Source organism: Geotrypetes seraphini, chromosome 19 (genome assembly GCF_902459505.1).
Source record: "Geotrypetes seraphini chromosome 19, aGeoSer1.1, whole genome shotgun sequence".
Lineage (NCBI taxonomy): Eukaryota > Metazoa > Chordata > Amphibia > Gymnophiona > Dermophiidae > Geotrypetes > Geotrypetes seraphini.
Genome location: NC_047102.1, coordinates 12,946,334 through 12,964,244, shown reverse-complemented (window position 1 = coordinate 12,964,244; position 17,911 = coordinate 12,946,334). Strand labels below are relative to the sequence as shown.

General features: G+C 44.6%; 2 protein-coding genes across 8 annotated transcripts in view; one reads left to right on the top strand and one right to left on the bottom strand.

Moving 5' to 3' along the window:
• ATG13 (autophagy related 13) overlaps nt 1-13,206 on the bottom strand; it is a 47,283-nt gene extending 34,077 nt beyond the window's left edge. For 5 of the 6 annotated variants that reach the window (XM_033927969.1, XM_033927971.1, XM_033927970.1 and 2 more), the window contains exons 1-4: nt 13,076-13,206; nt 7,484-7,565; nt 5,633-5,713; nt 3,670-3,789 (exon numbers count right to left, since the gene is read on the bottom strand). In XM_033927969.1, coding sequence (XP_033783860.1) covers nt 3,670-3,789; nt 5,633-5,713; nt 7,484-7,552 — 270 coding nt within the window. In that variant the 5' untranslated portion in view covers nt 7,553-7,565; nt 13,076-13,206. Of the gene's footprint in view, nt 1-3,669; nt 3,790-5,632; nt 5,714-7,483; nt 7,566-13,075 lie in introns of those variants that run through there. The other variant, XM_033927972.1, reaches the window with a different exon arrangement.
• HARBI1 (harbinger transposase derived 1) overlaps nt 1-17,595 on the top strand; it is a 30,706-nt gene extending 13,111 nt beyond the window's left edge. The window contains exons 1-3 of one of the 2 annotated variants that reach the window (XM_033927978.1): nt 13,251-13,412; nt 14,302-15,086; nt 16,861-17,595. In XM_033927978.1, coding sequence (XP_033783869.1) covers nt 14,417-15,086; nt 16,861-17,237 — 1,047 coding nt within the window. In that variant the 5' untranslated portion in view covers nt 13,251-13,412; nt 14,302-14,416 and the 3' untranslated portion in view covers nt 17,238-17,595. Of the gene's footprint in view, nt 1-13,250; nt 13,413-14,301; nt 15,087-16,860 lie in introns of those variants that run through there. The other variant, XM_033927977.1, reaches the window with a different exon arrangement.
• Nucleotides 17,596-17,911: the final 316 nt, after the last annotated feature.

Sequence of the window (17,911 nt, the reverse complement as noted above, 5' to 3'; positions counted from 1 at the left end):
CACCAAGTCATACAGAGCATCCGAGAGGAATGAGGCAGCCATCTCAATCTTTGCTACCTCCTGATCCACCAGAGACCAGTCGTCAGACTCTCGATCCAAGACCCGCTCCGCCCACCGAAACACGGCGCGAGCGACCAGTCCCCCACAAATAGCCGCCTGGACCCCAAAAGCAGAGACTTGAAAATTTTGCTTAAGGATGGTCTCCAATTTGCGCTCCTCAGAGTCCCGCAAGGCAGAACCGCCCTCAACAGGCACGGTATGCCGCTTGGAAATAGCCGAGACCACCGCATCCACGACTGGCGAAGCTAACGTAGCCCGATCCCCTTCAGGAATGGGATACAGGCGAGCCATGCTGCGCGCCAGCCGAAACGGCGTCTCCGGCGTTTTCCACTGCTCAAGAATAATATCCCGAATATCCTGATGCATAGGAAAAGAGCGGGAAACGGAACGGATCCCTCGTAACAGAGGGTCCCCCACACGCGGAGTCTCCGGCGGCGCGTCCTCAAACCGCAAAGCCGAAGAAACCTGTTGAATAAGGTCAGGCAGCTCATCTCTCTGAAAAAGGCGCACCACGGACGCCTCGTCACTGGAGAACGGGAAACCCGACAACCCGCCGCCAGCTTCCGTCCCCTCCAGAGGGTCCTGGAATTCCTCAGAAGGGTCCAGGTCCTCCTCCATACCGACACGTTCCTCCGACCACAAATCCTCGTCCCACGACACCCGCGGACGCTTGGACAAGAGAGGCGGCGGAGGGGACGTCACGTCAGACGAGAGAGGCAAAGCCGCAGGGAGCGCGGAGGAAACCCCACCCCCCGAGACCCCCTGGGCGCAACCGGGACCCCCAGCCGCCTGAAAATAGGCTTTGCATAATGAAAAGAAAAAAATCAGGGGAAAAACCCCCCGAGGGTCCCAAGGGACTCCCTGCCACAGCAGGGGACCCAGCAGAAACCTGCCCCTGCTTAGACAAAACAGGGGGAAGGTCACCTGAGGTGGAAGACAAAATGGAGGGGCCAGACAGAGAAGATGGCGTCTTTCCCGCCAAAACAGCTCCCTCCACAGCCTGAAGCGGCTGAGAGACCTGAATAGTCTCAGCCGCTAAAACAGGCAAGCCGGCATCAGCTGTCAAAATATCAGCTGAGAGGGAATCCTCTAAAACCCGACCGTCGGCGGCTCGGGGAATCCCTCCGTGGGCGGACGGAGAAGACCGGGCTTCTCCACCGTTCCCTGCCGACTCGCGAGGCACCATCGGCGGGGAGCTCTGGGCGCCTGCAGCCGCTGCCGACGGAGCTCCTCCACCGCACCGGCCTGAACACCGCTTGCACAGGCCGGCCGCGAGTGCCTCGCGTCTGGAGCACAATGAGCACTTTTTCCCTTTAGAAGTGCTCATTGCTCCATACGCGACCTAGCTGTAAAAAAGTGCCGGTTAGTTGAAAAAATACAGTAAAATACAGTTTTCTTAAAGGGATACAACCCTCCAGACCAGCACTACCTCAGGATTTTTTTTTTTTTTTTTTTTTACAGAACAGACTCCACAGGCTCTCGAAGCAATATGCCTTGCTTGATTTAGGGGGCAAGGCTTACTGCTGAGGCTCCTCTAAAAAAATATGGGGAGGTGGAGGAAGTGGGGGGAGGGACCCCGCTCGTGACCCGCCGGGTTTGACACCCCCGAGGTCGGACGAACCCCCAAACAGAGTCCGTCCAAGCTCCGTCCGGCTAAAAACAGGGACAATAAACCTCTAAACAAATTCCAACAGCCCTACCAAGGGAGATGGGTACAGATCACTCAACACCTGCTGGAGACTGAAAGAAGACTGAGGGAAATAGAGAGGAGGGGCTAGGATATACTGTCCCAAAGTTTTGTTTTCAGTCTCCACCTGCTGGTCATGATTAGATATATACCCAATCGTAAAGTTAACCTCTACTGGTCTGGAGAGTGCTAAAGAATCACTATTAGGTGCATTAAAAGCCTCGTAAAATTAGGTTGCACTTAAGTATACATAGTGCGTGCTCAGGGGAGGCGTCTAAATGGTATGCGGGCAATCGCAATGTACAGAACTTGCATATTTTATAAAATAAGCATGTAAAATACAGGTATTTATAAAATAGCATTTAAAGTACATGCTATCATATGAGTTAATGGCCACATCTTCAATCTAGGTGCACTTTCTGCAGGATTTGCGTTAGATTTAAACGGAATTCTGTTATCACTTGCAACATGTACAAGGAACATTAAATGCATTTGGAAATTTTGATTTATGAACTCCCCTCCCCTCATGTTCTCTTAAGCATGAGCTCATTTAAACCAAAGATTGGAAACTTTGGCAAATGTTAATCTTCTCCCCATCCACAGGTTATTAAGCCCCCAACCTAACCACTTGTGTTTGTATTTTATAAGGACACACAGGCACCTTCTGCTCTATTAACCTAGGAACCCTGTTATAAAGTTATTCTCTAATGAAGCCTGCATTAAATAATGTATAAAGTCAGCCCTCATATTCTAAGCCCCCGGGGACTGGGAAATAACTACTGTACCTGAATGCAATTTACTTTTACCTACCAATGAAAGGTGTGAACTAAATCTAAAGAGAGAAAAAAAAATACCCTGCTATGTGACAGGGTTACTATCCAATTTTGCTGCAGCCCTTTAAGACAGCATAACAAGGAGAAAGAAGCAAAAACTGAAGACCCAGAAAAAGATAGGAGGCGGCCACACTGCGCCTGAAAATGCATCTCTTTATTGTAAACTGTTTCTATCCCATGTACTGTCAAATGTATCTTTATTGTAAACCGCTTTGAACTTCACGGTATAGCGGTAGATAAGAAATAAATTTATTATCTACTGCATCAGAAACAGACTAACCAGGTAAACATTAGCCTCTGGTACACACTGCTCCTTAAGAGATCCAGAGAAAAATAATGCGAGGCTGTATATGTACTCGCAGCAATGAGCTGTTCTATTTCTAAAGTGCAAATTGTCAAATATTGCTGTTGGGATTACTAGACGAGTGGAATATGTAACCTTCATAAACCCCCTTTTTACATGTACACTGCACAGGTCAGCAAAGCATGATTTTGGTGACAAGATTCGTACAGAACAGGTAACTGATTTTTAAAGCATATAGCACACACACATGATGCATACAAATTGGATGTCTATATTAAAATAAACTCGTATATCATGCCCATGTGCTATACCAGTTTATTTTTCTAAAACACGCTAAGTGCAAATTAACATGTAAGAGCTTTTCTTTTTAGGTTTTTTTTCTAAGTCATTTTTAGTGCAAGAAACCCCAAAACACCCCATAAAAGAAAAGCTCTTAAGCACAAATACTAATTTAGCAATTAGTGTGTTTTTTTAAAACACTCCTTTCCCATCTCCGCACTGTGTGTAAATTTTAGGTGCAGATCCTGCACCTAAATTTAAAACCAATTGTTAATTACTTAAGAAGCCAATTAGTGCTAATTAGCTTGTTCAATTAAGCTGCACATGCAAATTTGTTCACATAACTCTGAGTCATACAGAGAATTCAGAAGATAGCGTGCAGGAGGTAGGCAGGTAATTACAGCACTGCTTTCACTTTAATAAAAAGATGCCATTTCCAAATACTGTGATGTGTGGGACTGTCAGCTTGGTTAGTCCCTGCACTCCCTCCTTAATTCTGGGCTCACCTCGGAGGTTTTGAGTGAAATCTCCACACACATTGACCGACCAACAGCAGGGAGCTGCCCCGCCAGAGCTTTCTTGGCTTCATGAGTAACCTCTGGTATGTCTTTAATGCCCAAGTTAAACTGCAATATGAAAACATGTTAAGTTAGTGGAATTATTCATTGCCTTTAAGCCCATAAAAGGTGCACAGAGGATGATGATTGCACTGTGAAGGTGATATATCTGATCATTCCCATGCCTAATTTTATTTATTTCTTTAAAAAAAAAAAAAATCTTATCTCTGGTGCCAAAATCTGATAAGTGAAGTCCTAGTTTTGGAAGGATTAGGTTCTTGCTTTGAGAATCCTTTCATTATGGGTTGGTTAAGCATCTCAACTTGCGAGTTGCTTGTAGAAGACATCAATCATTTTCTTCTCTCTGCTCCCTTGTCTCTTTGGGCAGTGCCCCCTCTCCTCAGTCTGAACCAAAGCAAGTGATAATCCCTAGGAGATTCAAAAGGCCAAACTCCAAACCCACAGGAAAATCAGAAATGCTGAATTGTGTGACCTACAAAAACTCTTATGGATTGTTAGAAACAGAAGAATAAATGACTCCTGAAGCAGGCCCACCTAGGGCCGAAACACGATAGTTGAGTCTTTTTATTCAATAAACAAGACTTAACACCAATCAGTCACCTTTGTCGTTTACCTTCTGCTTTCACGCCTGTGAAGGTAGCATCTCCTGTGTTTTCTGCTCTATTAGGCCATTCCTCTATTCTTCATCCAAGCCTGCCCTACGTCTTTGGCCACCCAGTCAGGAAGAGAAGCAGCAGCTACCATCGCAACAGTTCAGTGAAAGCTCAGCCCAGAGCCTCAAAGTGGGTGCACAGTTTCAGGCCCAGCAGAAGCCCCTGCAGAGTTTCCATTGTTACTGGAAACGTATGTGAAGGGGAGAGCAGGAGCTTTCCCACTGCTCCTCTTCCTCCGTTCTCCATGTCTGTAAATAATACTGTCATTGTTCCAGTCTCCTCTGCTTGCAACCTTGGAGTCCTCTTCAATTCCAACCTCATTTTCTACACACATCCAACAAACTAAGGCCTGTCGCTTCTATATCTACATCACCAAAATTCGCCCCTTCCTCTCTGAGAACACTACCCGGATCCTTGTCTACACTCTCATAACCTCACGCTTAGATTACTGCAATCTTACTTTTAACTGGTCTCCCACAGTGTCGCCTACCCCCCCCCCCTGCAATCTGTGCAAAACTCTGCTGCACGACTCATCTTCTACCAACCTCACTCCACTCCACCTTAAATCAGTGGTTCCCAACCCTGTCCTGGAGGACCACCAGGCCAATTGGGTTTTCAGGATAGCCCTAATGAATATGCATGGTGCAAATTTGCATGCCTGTCACTTCCATTATATGCAAATCTCTCTGCATATTCATTAGGGCTAGCCTGAAAACCCGATTGGCCTGGTAGTCCTCCAGGACAGGGTTGGGAACCACTGCCTTAAATCACTTCACTATTCCCTTAACTCAGGGGTGTCCAATGTCGGTCCTCGAGGGCCGCAATCCAGTCGGGTTTTCAGGATTTCCCCAATGAATATGCATGAGATCTATTTGCATGCACTGCTTTCAATGCATATTCATTGGGGAAATCCTGAAAACCCGACTGGATTGCGGCCCTCGAGGACCGACATTGGACACCCCTGCCTTAACTGTATTCATGTCATCCTGTTTGTTTGTAAGTTCTTTTGAGCAGAGACTGTCTTCTTTGTGACTCTGTACAGTGCTGCGTCTGGTAGCACTTTATAGAAATAATTAATAGTAGTAGTGAAACCCTGACCGACTCTGAGACTTCCTAGACTATTAGTGCTGCTGCAATTCCAGAACAAAACTTTGGTCTGTCCCAGTATGACAGTTCTTATTCTGCTGTACTGTGACTCGCTGTGTTTCAGCTATATAATAAGGTACATATATAATTACCCAATCAGAGCCTGTGGGGGAGGAAGAGGATCGGATACTGATTTTCTCTCCCAGTCGGGCTTGGACAATCACTTGGACAGTCTAGGGAAAAAAAAGCAAACAGATATAACTGGAATTCTAGACCTTAAGCTCTTGGTAGCAGGAGACGTGTTCTAGGCATGGTTACCTTAAACTTCTAAACTGATGTAGCATAGTGAGCTAGATGAGATTTAATAGCTGAATGGATATCAAAACAAAAAATACACAATAAGCAAACAAGCACTGTAGCACCATCTTAATTAGACTGCATAAAATATAAAGCTATATGAATTGATTACGGTAGATTAGTCAAGCTTCACTCATTCTGTTCCTCCATATCACAGACTTCTTCCAAACTTTTTGGCCTACTCAAAGCTCTAACATTGTCTCATGTTGGCATTGAAGAAGAGGAAATTTACACAGCACATTACGTATAAATGATAGCCTGAAGTGTTTTACAGCTATGCAACACTTTTTCATCTCAACACTACCCAAAGGCAGTTTGATGGAAAATCTTAGTATTATACAGGATAGACTGGATTGTTTAGATTATATAAGAGGAGAGTGTGGTGCAGTTACAGCTACAGCCTCGGCACCCTGAGGTTGTGGGTTCAAACTCAGCACAGCTCTTTGTGACCCTGGGCAAGTCTTAATCCTCCACTGCCCCAGGTACATTAGACCAGTGGTTCCCAACCCTGTCCTGGAGGACCACCAGGCCAATTGGGTTTTCAGGCTAGCCCTAATGAATATGCATGAAGCAAATTTGCATGCCTATCACTTCCCTCATATGCAAATCTCTCTCATGCATATTCATTAGGGCTAGCCTGAAAACCCAATTGGCCTGGTGGTCCTCCAGGACAGGGTTGGGAATCACTGCATTAGACAGACTGAGTCCACTGGGACAGATAGGGAAAATGCTTGAGTACCTGATTTGTAACCTGTTCTGAGCTCCTTTTGGAGGATGGGCTAAAAATTTGAATGAATGAATTTAGAACTTCCTAAGAGCTAATGAAGATTGAACGCTCATACAAGGACTAACTTAGATAGGTTCATCCAGGGCCAAATTAAGACACAGGCACATTACATGTGTACTTAAGTCCCAAACAGTTGGTATCAGGTGCTTCTTAAAATCAGGCCTTGTGTGGAAAACAGATGTCATTAATTGTGACTGCTGCCCTTCTCTCCCTGCCCCCCAGAAGTCATTAGGTTGGCATCAACAGCCACTGATTGTTGTTTTCCTTTGCTGGAGTCTTCAGACCCATGCCAGCTTGCTGAAATATACAAACCCGGAAGAAAAATCATAGTACTCTGAGGACTCGAAGAAGGGATGCTATTATCGGGAAGAACTAAGCGACCAACAGACCCTGGGGAGATTTCTTTCTGGAGACTTGTAGGCAGAAATGCTTGCTGTGATATGGTATTTTTAAACTCCCACAATAACATGACATATATTTAGCTACAGAGATGGGAGGCTAAAATAACTCCGCAGGAAGCATTTCAATCCCCCAAAGCAATCCGCTCAACTCTAACTCTTCTGGACATTTCCAGAAAATCTCTTATGTAATCCGCCTTGAACCGCAAGGCGGAATAAATCACTAATGTAATGTTTGCACATTTCTGGAACTTTAAAAAGTATTATGATGGGGGTGGCAGGTGGGAAAGAAACACAATTTGCCTGGGGCCCCCCAAATTAGTCCTGCCCTGGGTTAATCCCTGGTAGAAACCTATTGCCACTTCTTTTAGTCACAGCAATTACAAAATGCTCACAATCATTAGAAGAGACAGAAAGAAAAGTAACATGGATCCTCAGACGCCCAGAAAAACGAGTCTTACCTTTAGAGCAAAAAATTTAATGAACTTATCCAGGTCCTTCCTATCCTGAGAGCTCAGATCTGTATCCATAGCATCAGTATATCTGCAAGAAAACATAGGAATGTATTGCAAATCTTCCAAATAAGTTAACCTGCACCTCTCTTCTGAGGAGGATTTTTAGAAACTCCTTCAACAAGTAAGATAAATTGACTAGGTGACTTTCAGCTGCATTTAACCAGCTACCGTAGATCAGTGTCCCGCAAACTTTCTCGAGCTGCGGCCCACTAAAGGTAGTGGGTGCAACTCAAAGCGCCTGGAAGTGCATGGGCGTCACTGATTTTCACATGCGTGCATGACATCATGCTGATGTCTACGCCTGTACAAAGGCCCTTCAGATGGACCCCCCCCCCCCCCCCCCGGAGATTCCAGAGAGGCGCTGGCTGCATCAGGATATGCCTCTTGCTGCGAGCGCCGTGCTTCTCCTCCTCTCCAGCGTTTGCGATATACTGAGCTAGATTTAGGGCAGCCATTTGTGCTAACAGTTGGGTAGCCAAACTTTTTCTTTTAGCACTGAAAATCCAAGTCAACTGACCAACTAAACAAACAAACAAAATGCCCCTGGGGAATATATCTGGCCCTATCTCTTTTCTGACCTGCTAAATTTGTGCACTTTGTGATTTTGTGATTAATTAATGTGGGGGAGGGTACTTTTTAGCCAGTTGAATCTGTCCTGCTAGCATCTGAAGATAGCCATGTGTTAAAAATCAACCACTGTGCATTGCATTTAGCTCTCCATGTGTCAAATCAAGTATAAAAAGGGTGAGGACAAATTAACCCTATAATTGGCAGATGGTGAAACGGCTGCTTTACGTAACTTGATGTTGAACAAGAGCAACGGTGCCTAGTAACCGGCATTTGGAGATGCCGATCTCACATAAGTCATAGAAACACATGTTGCTTCTGTGCAACAATGCCACAAAGTGTAAAACCATTTTATTTTAAAGAGGTCTTTATTGACAACACAACAATACACACACCTTTTGTATAACAATATTACTTTTTAGTCATTTAATACTCTCTGCGCCTCTACTGGTTTTCTGTATAACTTCTACTGTTTCATAGTCTGTGCTTTCTACTCAGCTCCGTCCTCATCTGCCCAAGTCCCAAACACTTTAAAATAAGTGTTTGAGGCTTGTACGGTTAAGGCAAAACTTACCGGGATGGGGCAGAGAAATTTAGTTCCTGCAGGGACAGGGACAAAGTTGTCTCCGTCATTCTCTAATTTGAACAAATTATTGCAATATCTTGTCCATCTCTGCATCATTTCTGGTTTGTCTCAAGCCCTAGCGGCTTTGTTCTGTGAATGTTTCTGATCATTTTATAGGCTTCTCTCGTTTTATAGTCCACATAATACTGTTCAAAATCCCTCTGTTGATCTAAACTTATTTTTAGTCTATTTTGGTTGCTTTTCTTAGTTAAATGTGTTTTGTTCTACACTGTTTTTCTGCAGATTTGTCCCTTCTAGTCTTCAGTTTGCCCAGAATATAAAGATAAGGAAACATATCCGTACTCCACAGATACGCCTAATGGAGCTTAAAATGCAGTTAAAAATTTTGGGCCCATGATCTCTTCTTCCCCTATTTCCCAATTTTTATAAGAAATATGCTGGCTCCGTCTGCAACTAACCCTCTAGTTCCGAGACTGAAATGTTCTCCAGCTACCATACCAAAGGAATTATGCCGTCTTTCTGTGCTTGAGATCTAACATTGTCATATCTTTCCCAACTCTACCACATGGGATCACTACTTGTGATGCATTGTAGGAATCTGGGAAACATGGTAGGAGAGTCGCATATCATTTGCTCCTTAACTGCTTTTTGTTCTAGTCAAATCATGAAGTCGGTAGATCCACAGATCTAACAAACACAGTACAGATTTTTAATAGTATGCTTTATAACTTATACTTTTTTTTCCCTAGGCATCTAGCCTTACTTTCTTTTTTAAAATTATTTATTTAATCTTTGTTACATACAAAACATAACAAAATACAGCAATTGCTGACTGGGGAATGGGATGGGGTAAAAGATAATGGCTGGGGAGGGGGTGGATGGGTGGGAGAGGGGTGAGGGAGATGTTGGGGGAGGGGGTGGATGGGTGGGAGAGGGGTGAGGGAGATGTTGGGGGGGGGGAACATTCTCTTTGTTTTCTCTACTATCGTAATTGGATTGTACTGAACTTTTACACTGTGACCCAAAACTAAACCTCAAGACCCCTGCTATGGTCAGCATAACTTCTGCAAAGCTGGTCAAATATCCATCATTTTTGGCATAGAAAAACCTAATCTGGACTAGTCAAAAGTACTTACGCCAAGAAAATAAGAAAGGAAAGATAACAATGGTTTATTGGGGAAAAAACAAAGACATAAACCAATAAAATGCTCTCTAACCAGAGAATATTTCAGCAACTTCTTCATGGAGAAAGTAAGGAAGCTACAGAATGACAACAGCCTAAATAACAATATACCAAGAGACAAACATACTAGTGTAAGAAGACAAAATGGAACAATTTGAATCCATCACAGAGATCCAGGTAAATAAACTACCGCTAAAAGTAAAACCAGGTCTCCCCCACTTGGAATATGAAAGGGTGAACTCAAAAATACAAAGACAAGTATATGATAATACAGAAACTATATGTACATAAGTTATACATATACCCCCTCTTTTACAAACACATAGTGCAGGTTTTAGCGTGGGCAGCGGCGGTAACTGCTCTGACGCTCATAGGAATTCTATGCATTCATAAAAAGAGGGGGACATTTAGCTCATGCATTGTAACATCTGAAGTTTATGCAAAGCGCTCTGAATTGACTCCCCAGTCATTAGTAGTGGTGTAGAAGCTTCCAATAAACAATAATTGTATACGGAATAGCACTTCAAAAATATTTTAAATCTTGGACAGTAAATAGTTTCCATGGAACTAGTTCTTTGACAGCTTGAACGGTTTGTGGCCTCCTGCTACTAGCCTTCTGACCAGTTAAACCTGACTGTCTAATAGTGTATCACAAACTAGTCCTGAGATTTCAGGTGTGCTGCTGGTTAACTACCTACAAGATATGCCTCTTAACGGCAAGAGGCATGTCCTGTAGGCAGTCAACTGGCACCAGTCCTCTTTCCTACAGGCACCCCCCACTGGTGTGGACCATGATGTCTGCGCACTCCCAGATGCCTTGAGCTGTGACCACTACATTAAGTGTGCCGTGGCTTGAAAGTTTGTGGGACACTGGTCTAAGAGGTTTCAAAAGTTGTCCAAAGAGCATGTCTTCCAAATTTTGGTTGGAAATTCCCCAAATTTTTATATTTGTCTCTTGTAGAATGTTGATCATAACGGGATATCTATATTTTTTTGGTTCACAAATGGAGCCTGGCCTTTAATTGTATACATGCCATCTCCAACTCCAAAGAGGCAGAGAGAAATTTAACACTGTTCAATTTGATACCTTCTGGGAGGGGGAGGGGGGGGGGAGCTAGGGCTAGTGACTTTTTAAAAAAAAATTTTTACTAAGCCATAGTAGAGGTTTCTACCGCGGCCTGGAGCACTAAATGCTCTGACACTCGTAGAACTCCTATGAGTGTCGAAACAGCATTTGGGGCTCTGGACCATAGTAGAAACTCTACCATGCTTAGTAAAAGGGAGCTTAACTCAGAAATTTAAGGCTCTTTGTTTTCTCTAGTGTAATTTAATGAAAATACTGAATTGTACTGAAATTCTGGATAATAATCAGAAAAAAAATATTGGGCTCCTTTTACGAAGCCGCATTAGCGGCTTCAGCGTGTGTGACTTTTAATCACGCGCTAACCCCAAAACTACCGCCTGCTCAAGAGGAGGCGGTAGCGGCTAGCGTGTTAAACCGTTACCGTGCTTTTGTAAAAGGAGCCCATTGTTTAAATGTCAAACTTGCAGGGCTTGAAATTTTTTTTGCGTGCGCAGAATTTTGAAACTTTTTGGAGCACAGACAGGCGTGCATTTGGGTTTCTGCCCAAAATGCTTAAAAAATTCACTTTTTATAGAGGTATTCTAATGAAAGATGTTTTGCTCAATGCTGGTTTTAGGATGAGCGTAATGTGAGGATCTGTGAACCCACTGTTTACATGGCATGATCTGTAATTTGAGATGTTTGTATAAGTCTTGTCTGTTCCGTTCTGTGGATGTTACTTTTGTAATGCAGTTGATAAATTATTTTTTTAAATAAATAAATACTTGTGACCTGGATTGGCCACTTTGGAAACAGAATACTATGGGCTCCTTTTATGAAGGTGCGGTAGGGTTTTTAGCGCATGCACAAAATCTACCGCCTCCTAAAAAGGTGGTAGTGGCTAGCACGCTTAGGGAATTTAACTCATGCTATTGCACCTTTCGGAAAAGGAGCCCTATGACTATTCTGTCCTTACCTGCGACTTCATAGGGAGGGAGGGAGGGAGGGGAGGGGGGGGGTTCAGCCCCCCACCCCTCCCTGCTTTTAGGATTGTAACTAGAAACATAGAAAGATGACGGCAGATAAGGGCTATAGCCCATCACGTCTGCCCACACCATTTACCCACCCTCTTAAGTCTACTGACCCCCTAAAGTATAATTGTAATTATACTGTTACTCTACTGACCCGCTCATTCAAGTCCTAGTGACCCTATCCCTTAGCGCACAGGTGTCAAAGTTGGTCCTCGAGGGCCGCAATCCAGCTGGGTTTTCAGGATGTCCCCAATGAATATGCATGAGATCTATTAGCATACAATGAAAGCAGTACATGCAAATAGATCTCATGCATATTCATTGGGGAAATCTCATGCATATTCATTGGGGAAATCTTGAAAACCCGACTGGACTGTGGCCCTCGAGGAGGGACTCTGACACCCCTGCCTTAGCATGACCTCGTAGGGATCCCACATCAGTATCCCATTTGTTCTTGAAGTCTGGGATGCTGCGTGCCTCGACCACCTGCACTGGAAGCTTGTTCCAATGCTCAATCACTCTCTCCGTGAAGAAGTACTTCCTGGCGTCTCCCCGAAACTTCCCTCCCCTGAGTTTGAGCGGATGTCCTCTTGTGGTCGAGGGTCCCTTGAGAAGAAAGATATCATCTTCCACCTCGACCCGTCCCGTGATGTACTTAAATGTCTCCCCTCTCCCTACGCTCTTCGAGAGTGTAGAGCTGCAATTTGCTCAGTCTTTCCCCGAGACCATCCTGGTGGCCATCCGCTGAACCGATTCAATTCTGAGCACATCCTTACGGTAATGTGGCCTCCAGAATTGCACACAGTATTCCAGATGAGGTCTCACCATGGCTCTGTACAATGGCATCTAAGACCTGGTTCAAGTCTCACCCCATGTACCACCTGTCCCTTTTGCTTTTTGGATCCAAGGCAGGTTTGAAACCCAGCAATCACCCATCTCCCCTGACTCCAGAGCTGCCTTCATACGCTCTCCCGGCCAGGCACCCCCCCTCCTCTCCCGCTTCCCCCCCCCCCCACGCTGCGGCATTTCTCCTTCCGCTCCTCCGGCCGGGGCCGCCCCCGGTCCTGCACCTCTTCCCTCCCTCGCACGCTCTCCTCCGCCCTCCTACCTTCAAACCAGTCGTCGAGGTCGCCTACGACGGACCCCGCAGCCTTTCCCTCTCCGGCGCCCCGCCCCCCGTTGACGCCACGTCCTGTTTCCGGCAGGGCGGGAAGTGACGTCTAGGGGTGGGTGGGGCGTTCTAAGCGCCTTTCGCAGGTGGCGGCAGAGAGAGGAGTCGGGTCGGGGAGTTTGAGGCGCCGGAGCGGTTCCGAGCTTGTGGGGGGAAGAGAGCGCGAGACGCCGGACCGCTTGACATCCGGCACGCGACTCGGAGAGGGCTCGCGACTTGAATGATCGGGCGCCTGCTGCTTCCGGTTTGACACATCAGGCCAGCTTGACTCCCGGTATTTTGGGGGGGGGGGGGTGTTCAGAGCTGGGGAAGGAGCAGGCTGCTGTCGCACCCCGTCCAGAGCAGGCCGGAATGCGATCGGGTTTTCAGGATTTCCTCAATGAATATGCATGAGATCTATTTGCATGCACTGCTTGCAATGCATATTCATTGGGGAAATCCTGAAAACCCGACTGGATTCCAGCTCTTTGAGGACCAGAGACTAGTCCTCGATGGGACCTAAAAGACAGATTTCAGTGGCTGGAAATGGGAGAGTACAACTAGCACACTGCCTTGAGCTATAAGTTCAAAGCCAAGTCTGGCTAGAAAGTCTTGCCCCTGGGAAGTGAGTTATGTGACAGCTCTAGGATATGTTTGTAGCATCAAGTTTCAAGTTTATTAGGATTTTATATACCGCCTATCAAGGTTATCTAAGCGGTTCTACAATCAGGTAGTCAAGCATTTTCCCTATCTGTCCCGGTGGGCTCACAATCTATCTAACGTACCTGGGGCTATGGAGGACTGATTGACTTGCCCAGGGTCACAAGGAGCAGCCCAGGGTGCTGAGGTTGTAGCTCCATCCACTGCGCCACACACTCCTCATGTTAAGTTTTCTAAAGCCCTTTTTAACAGAATCGGTCCTTTCAATGTAATTGTATTCAAGACAAGTCTTTGCATGGAACTACTCAAGACAAGTGAAAATAAAACAAGGAAGTTTGTCACCCCCCCCCCCCCCCCATTTTAGGTTTTGTACTGATTGGCCTGTGGGTCACAGCCACAGCATGTTGGATGTTAGAATTACTGAAAGAGGGTTATGGAGCACTTGTTCAAAGGCATTGCTTGCTGAACAGTTCTGGTGATTTGTTTTTATTCTTGCCTTAATTATATTTTTCTTTCATTCCTAGGACGACTGCAGGAGGAAATTCCTTTGTTGACTTAACCTATAAAATGAAGGCCCTATATGCTATATTCCTGTGGCACAGACCATGTTTGTAAGAGCTGAAGAGAGATTCTGTAACGATGGCTATTCCTATTGCCATGCTGGACTGTGATCTGTTGTTGTATGGCCGGGGACACAGAACACTTGACCGTTTTAAGCTGGATGATGTCACTGACGAGTACCTTGTATCTACATATGGGTTTCCTCGACAGTTCATTTGTTATCTAGTGGATCTCTTAGGGAACAATCTAACTCGCCCTACGCAGCGGTCTAGAGCTATCAGTCCTGAGACTCAAATTCTGGCAGCCTTAGGCTTTTACACTTCTGGTTCTTTCCAGACCCGGATGGGCGATGCCATCGGTATCAGCCAGGCCTCCATGAGCCGCTGTGTTAGCAATGTGACTGATGCATTAGTGGAGCGAGCCTCGCAATTCATTCATTTCCCAATGGAGAAAAGAGCAAGGCAGCAACTGAAGGATGAGTTCTATGGGCTCGCAGGGCTACCTGGCGTGCTTGGTGTGCTGGACTGCACTCATGTGGCAATTAAAGCACCCAATGCAGAGGACCTGTCCTATGTGAACTGCAAGGGAGTACACTCCTTAAACTGTATGATGGTCTGTGATGCACGGGGCTTGCTACTGAATGTGGAGACTCAATGGCCAGGAAGCCTGCAAGATAACGTGCTGCTGCAGCAGTCGGTCCTAAACACACAGTTTGAATCAGAGATGCACAAAGATGGGTGGCTGCTGGGTAGGTTTTAAGTGTTTGTTTTAGCTTAATCCCTGCCACCTGACTCCTCAGCTTACTTCTTTCCTCCACAGACATCGCTATGGAGTAGCAAGTGCCATCCCAGTTTTAGCCAGTGGATTGGTCTAAGATAGCTTCCTGCCTGATTCAGTGGTTTCTTGTTGTCGTCCTGTTTTAGCAGTCACGTTCTCTGCTCACCAGCACTGTCAACATGAGCCCTTTGAAAAGGAATTTACATTTAAGACCAGAGTTTCCTGGTACTGCTGAAATCATTTGTGCTCATGGTGCTGGATCACCTTGATAAGAAAAAAAAAAAATAAGAGAATAAAGGTACAAGAAAAGCATTTTATTTTTAGCTAATGGAATATGTTTAAGAACATTTCTTTTGCTCAGTACAAGAAGAGATGCTGTTCGTTTTTTGTTTTTTTTTTAAATTTCTGCAGTGTTGCTCTGCATACTATATGCTTGCATGTAGTTTGTGTAGGAATCCATCAGTCTGGCTTCTTGTGGTTTTCAGATTTTGTCTGCACTCTTCTATATCTTGTGTTATCTCTTACTTTGTATTCAGTGAAGGTCTGTTTTCTGCATGTGTGTCCACAAAGAGAGGATTATGCTTGCAATTGGCTTCTGTGTAGGGATCTATCACAGTCCGATTTGTTGTTTTCCCCAGTAAATTAGGGTCCAATATGTTTACATGGCTACCTTTGAAAAACTAGGCAAATTCTACAAGTAAATGGTGGTTTGGTATGACATTTTCTACAGAGGTGTTGAATGGTTTCATAGGGTTTTCCATAATTGTTTTGGTTATCACTACAGCAGTGCATGCAATATAACAAGTAAGGGGCCTTTCTACTAAAGCTTAGTGCCTTGTCTCTGGAGAAAAATACTTTTCAAGGATTAGAATTTGTCTGCTTTGGGTAATGTACATCTTTTATTATTATTGTATTTTGCTGTGCAGAGATTATAGACATGAACAGTTTGGGTTTTTATCTTCAGTTATGTCTTGAGGCAGGATGCACAACGCTCCAAAGTAAAAAATACCATGGGGGAAGTGATTTTCTTTTACATGAGTCAGCAGGGGAAGCCCCAATCAGCTGGGGCACCGGAGCTGGTAGGGGAAGCCCCAAATGAGTTAAGCTGGCAGCCACCGCTCTCTCCTCTGCCAGCTTTCATTTGATTGCAGCTCCAGAGCCGCCATCAGCTCGGTAGAGGGAAGGAGAATGGCAGCTAGCTGTAAGTTTTTTTTTTTTTTTTTTTTTTTTTTAAAGAGAGGTGCAGCTGTTGTGCAAGTGCACAACAGCTAAAATTTCCCCTGTGAAAGGAGGGGTGTTCCCCCTTAGTGTATCAGAAGGAGAGCTCATTAGAATACTAAAGTGCTCCTTGTAATGCATTTGCATAGTGTTCTTGATGGCTGCTATGAGGTTTGCTAAGAGCCTCAGAGAACCCTTTTGAACACCAGGAGAGTTTCTGTACTGCTTTAACAAGTCATACTAGCACAGAAACCTTTTGAGCATCGATGCCCGAGTATGAACTTGTCCTCTGAGGCATGAGCAGCACTAACACCTTTTTTTATGGAATCAACAGGGTCATAGACAGAGGGTATGATATTTTGTTAGGATTTCCAGAGATCCAAGTGTGTTGTTTTCATTTTTGTATTTCAGCATAGACAATGTTTGCTTTGATTCTGCAGTAGTGTTATTAGTGGGTCAAACTTGGGAGACAATATAAAACTGATTATCAATTCTAATAAAAGTTTTTGTTTCTATTCCTTCTACAGCTGATTCTGCCTTTTTCCTTCGCACTTGGCTGATGACCCCTCTTCATGGCCCTGAGACTCCTGCGGAAAACCGTTACAATATAGCGCACTCTGCAACACACAGTGTAATAGAACAGACCTTCCAAGCTATTCGGTCTCGTTTCCGCTGCCTAGATGGGACAAAAGGCACTCTTCAGTATTCTCCAGAAAAGTGTAGCCACATCATCCTAGCATGCTGTGTGCTGTATAATATTGCTTTAGAACAAGGACTGGACCTGTGCTACTCCCCTACAATAGGAAGCGCAGAGCAGCCAGAGGAAGCTTATGAGCAAATGGAATCTCTGGACTCTGAGGCTTATTGCACCCGCCAGGAATTAATCCTCACTCACTTCAGCTAGAAGAGTCGGCTCAGGAAATGAGATCTCTGCCCATGTAGGGAGACCTTATCAAGATTTAGAATAATTATGTAATAGACATTCAGGCAATTTGCTTTTTATTATTACTGTTCCAGTGAATATTTAGATATGCTTATTTTATGCATTTTTCATTACAGCATCTAATTATACTGTTAAATTATTTCTTCTTTTCTTTCAAAATATACTGTCTGCTCATTGCATTTTTACTTTATTTGAAAAGGTGTATAGGCTATCCAAACCAGTGACCAAAAAATTATCATGACTTCCAACCTATAGAAAACATCAGTGTCAATCATAAAAACTTTCATGCACTAAAATAAAAATTTCAGCTGTTAAAATTGCTAATTCTACCATTTTCTTCAAAATATACCACAGCAGGAAAGGGAAGATACCTTGCCTCAATATATAACAAACGGGCAAGCAAAGGCAAGCGAGATGTCCACATAGGGAAATGCAAGGTCATGCATATAGGGAGAAGGAACCCGATGTTCACTTACAAAATGGGGGGATCAATGCTAGGGGTCAGTAATCTGGAAAGAGACTTGAGAGTGATGGTAGACACGACATTGAAGGCGTCGGCACAATGCGCCACAGCCTCGAGGAAAGCAAACCAAATGTTAGGTATCATTAAGAAGGGTATCTCGACCAGAACGAAG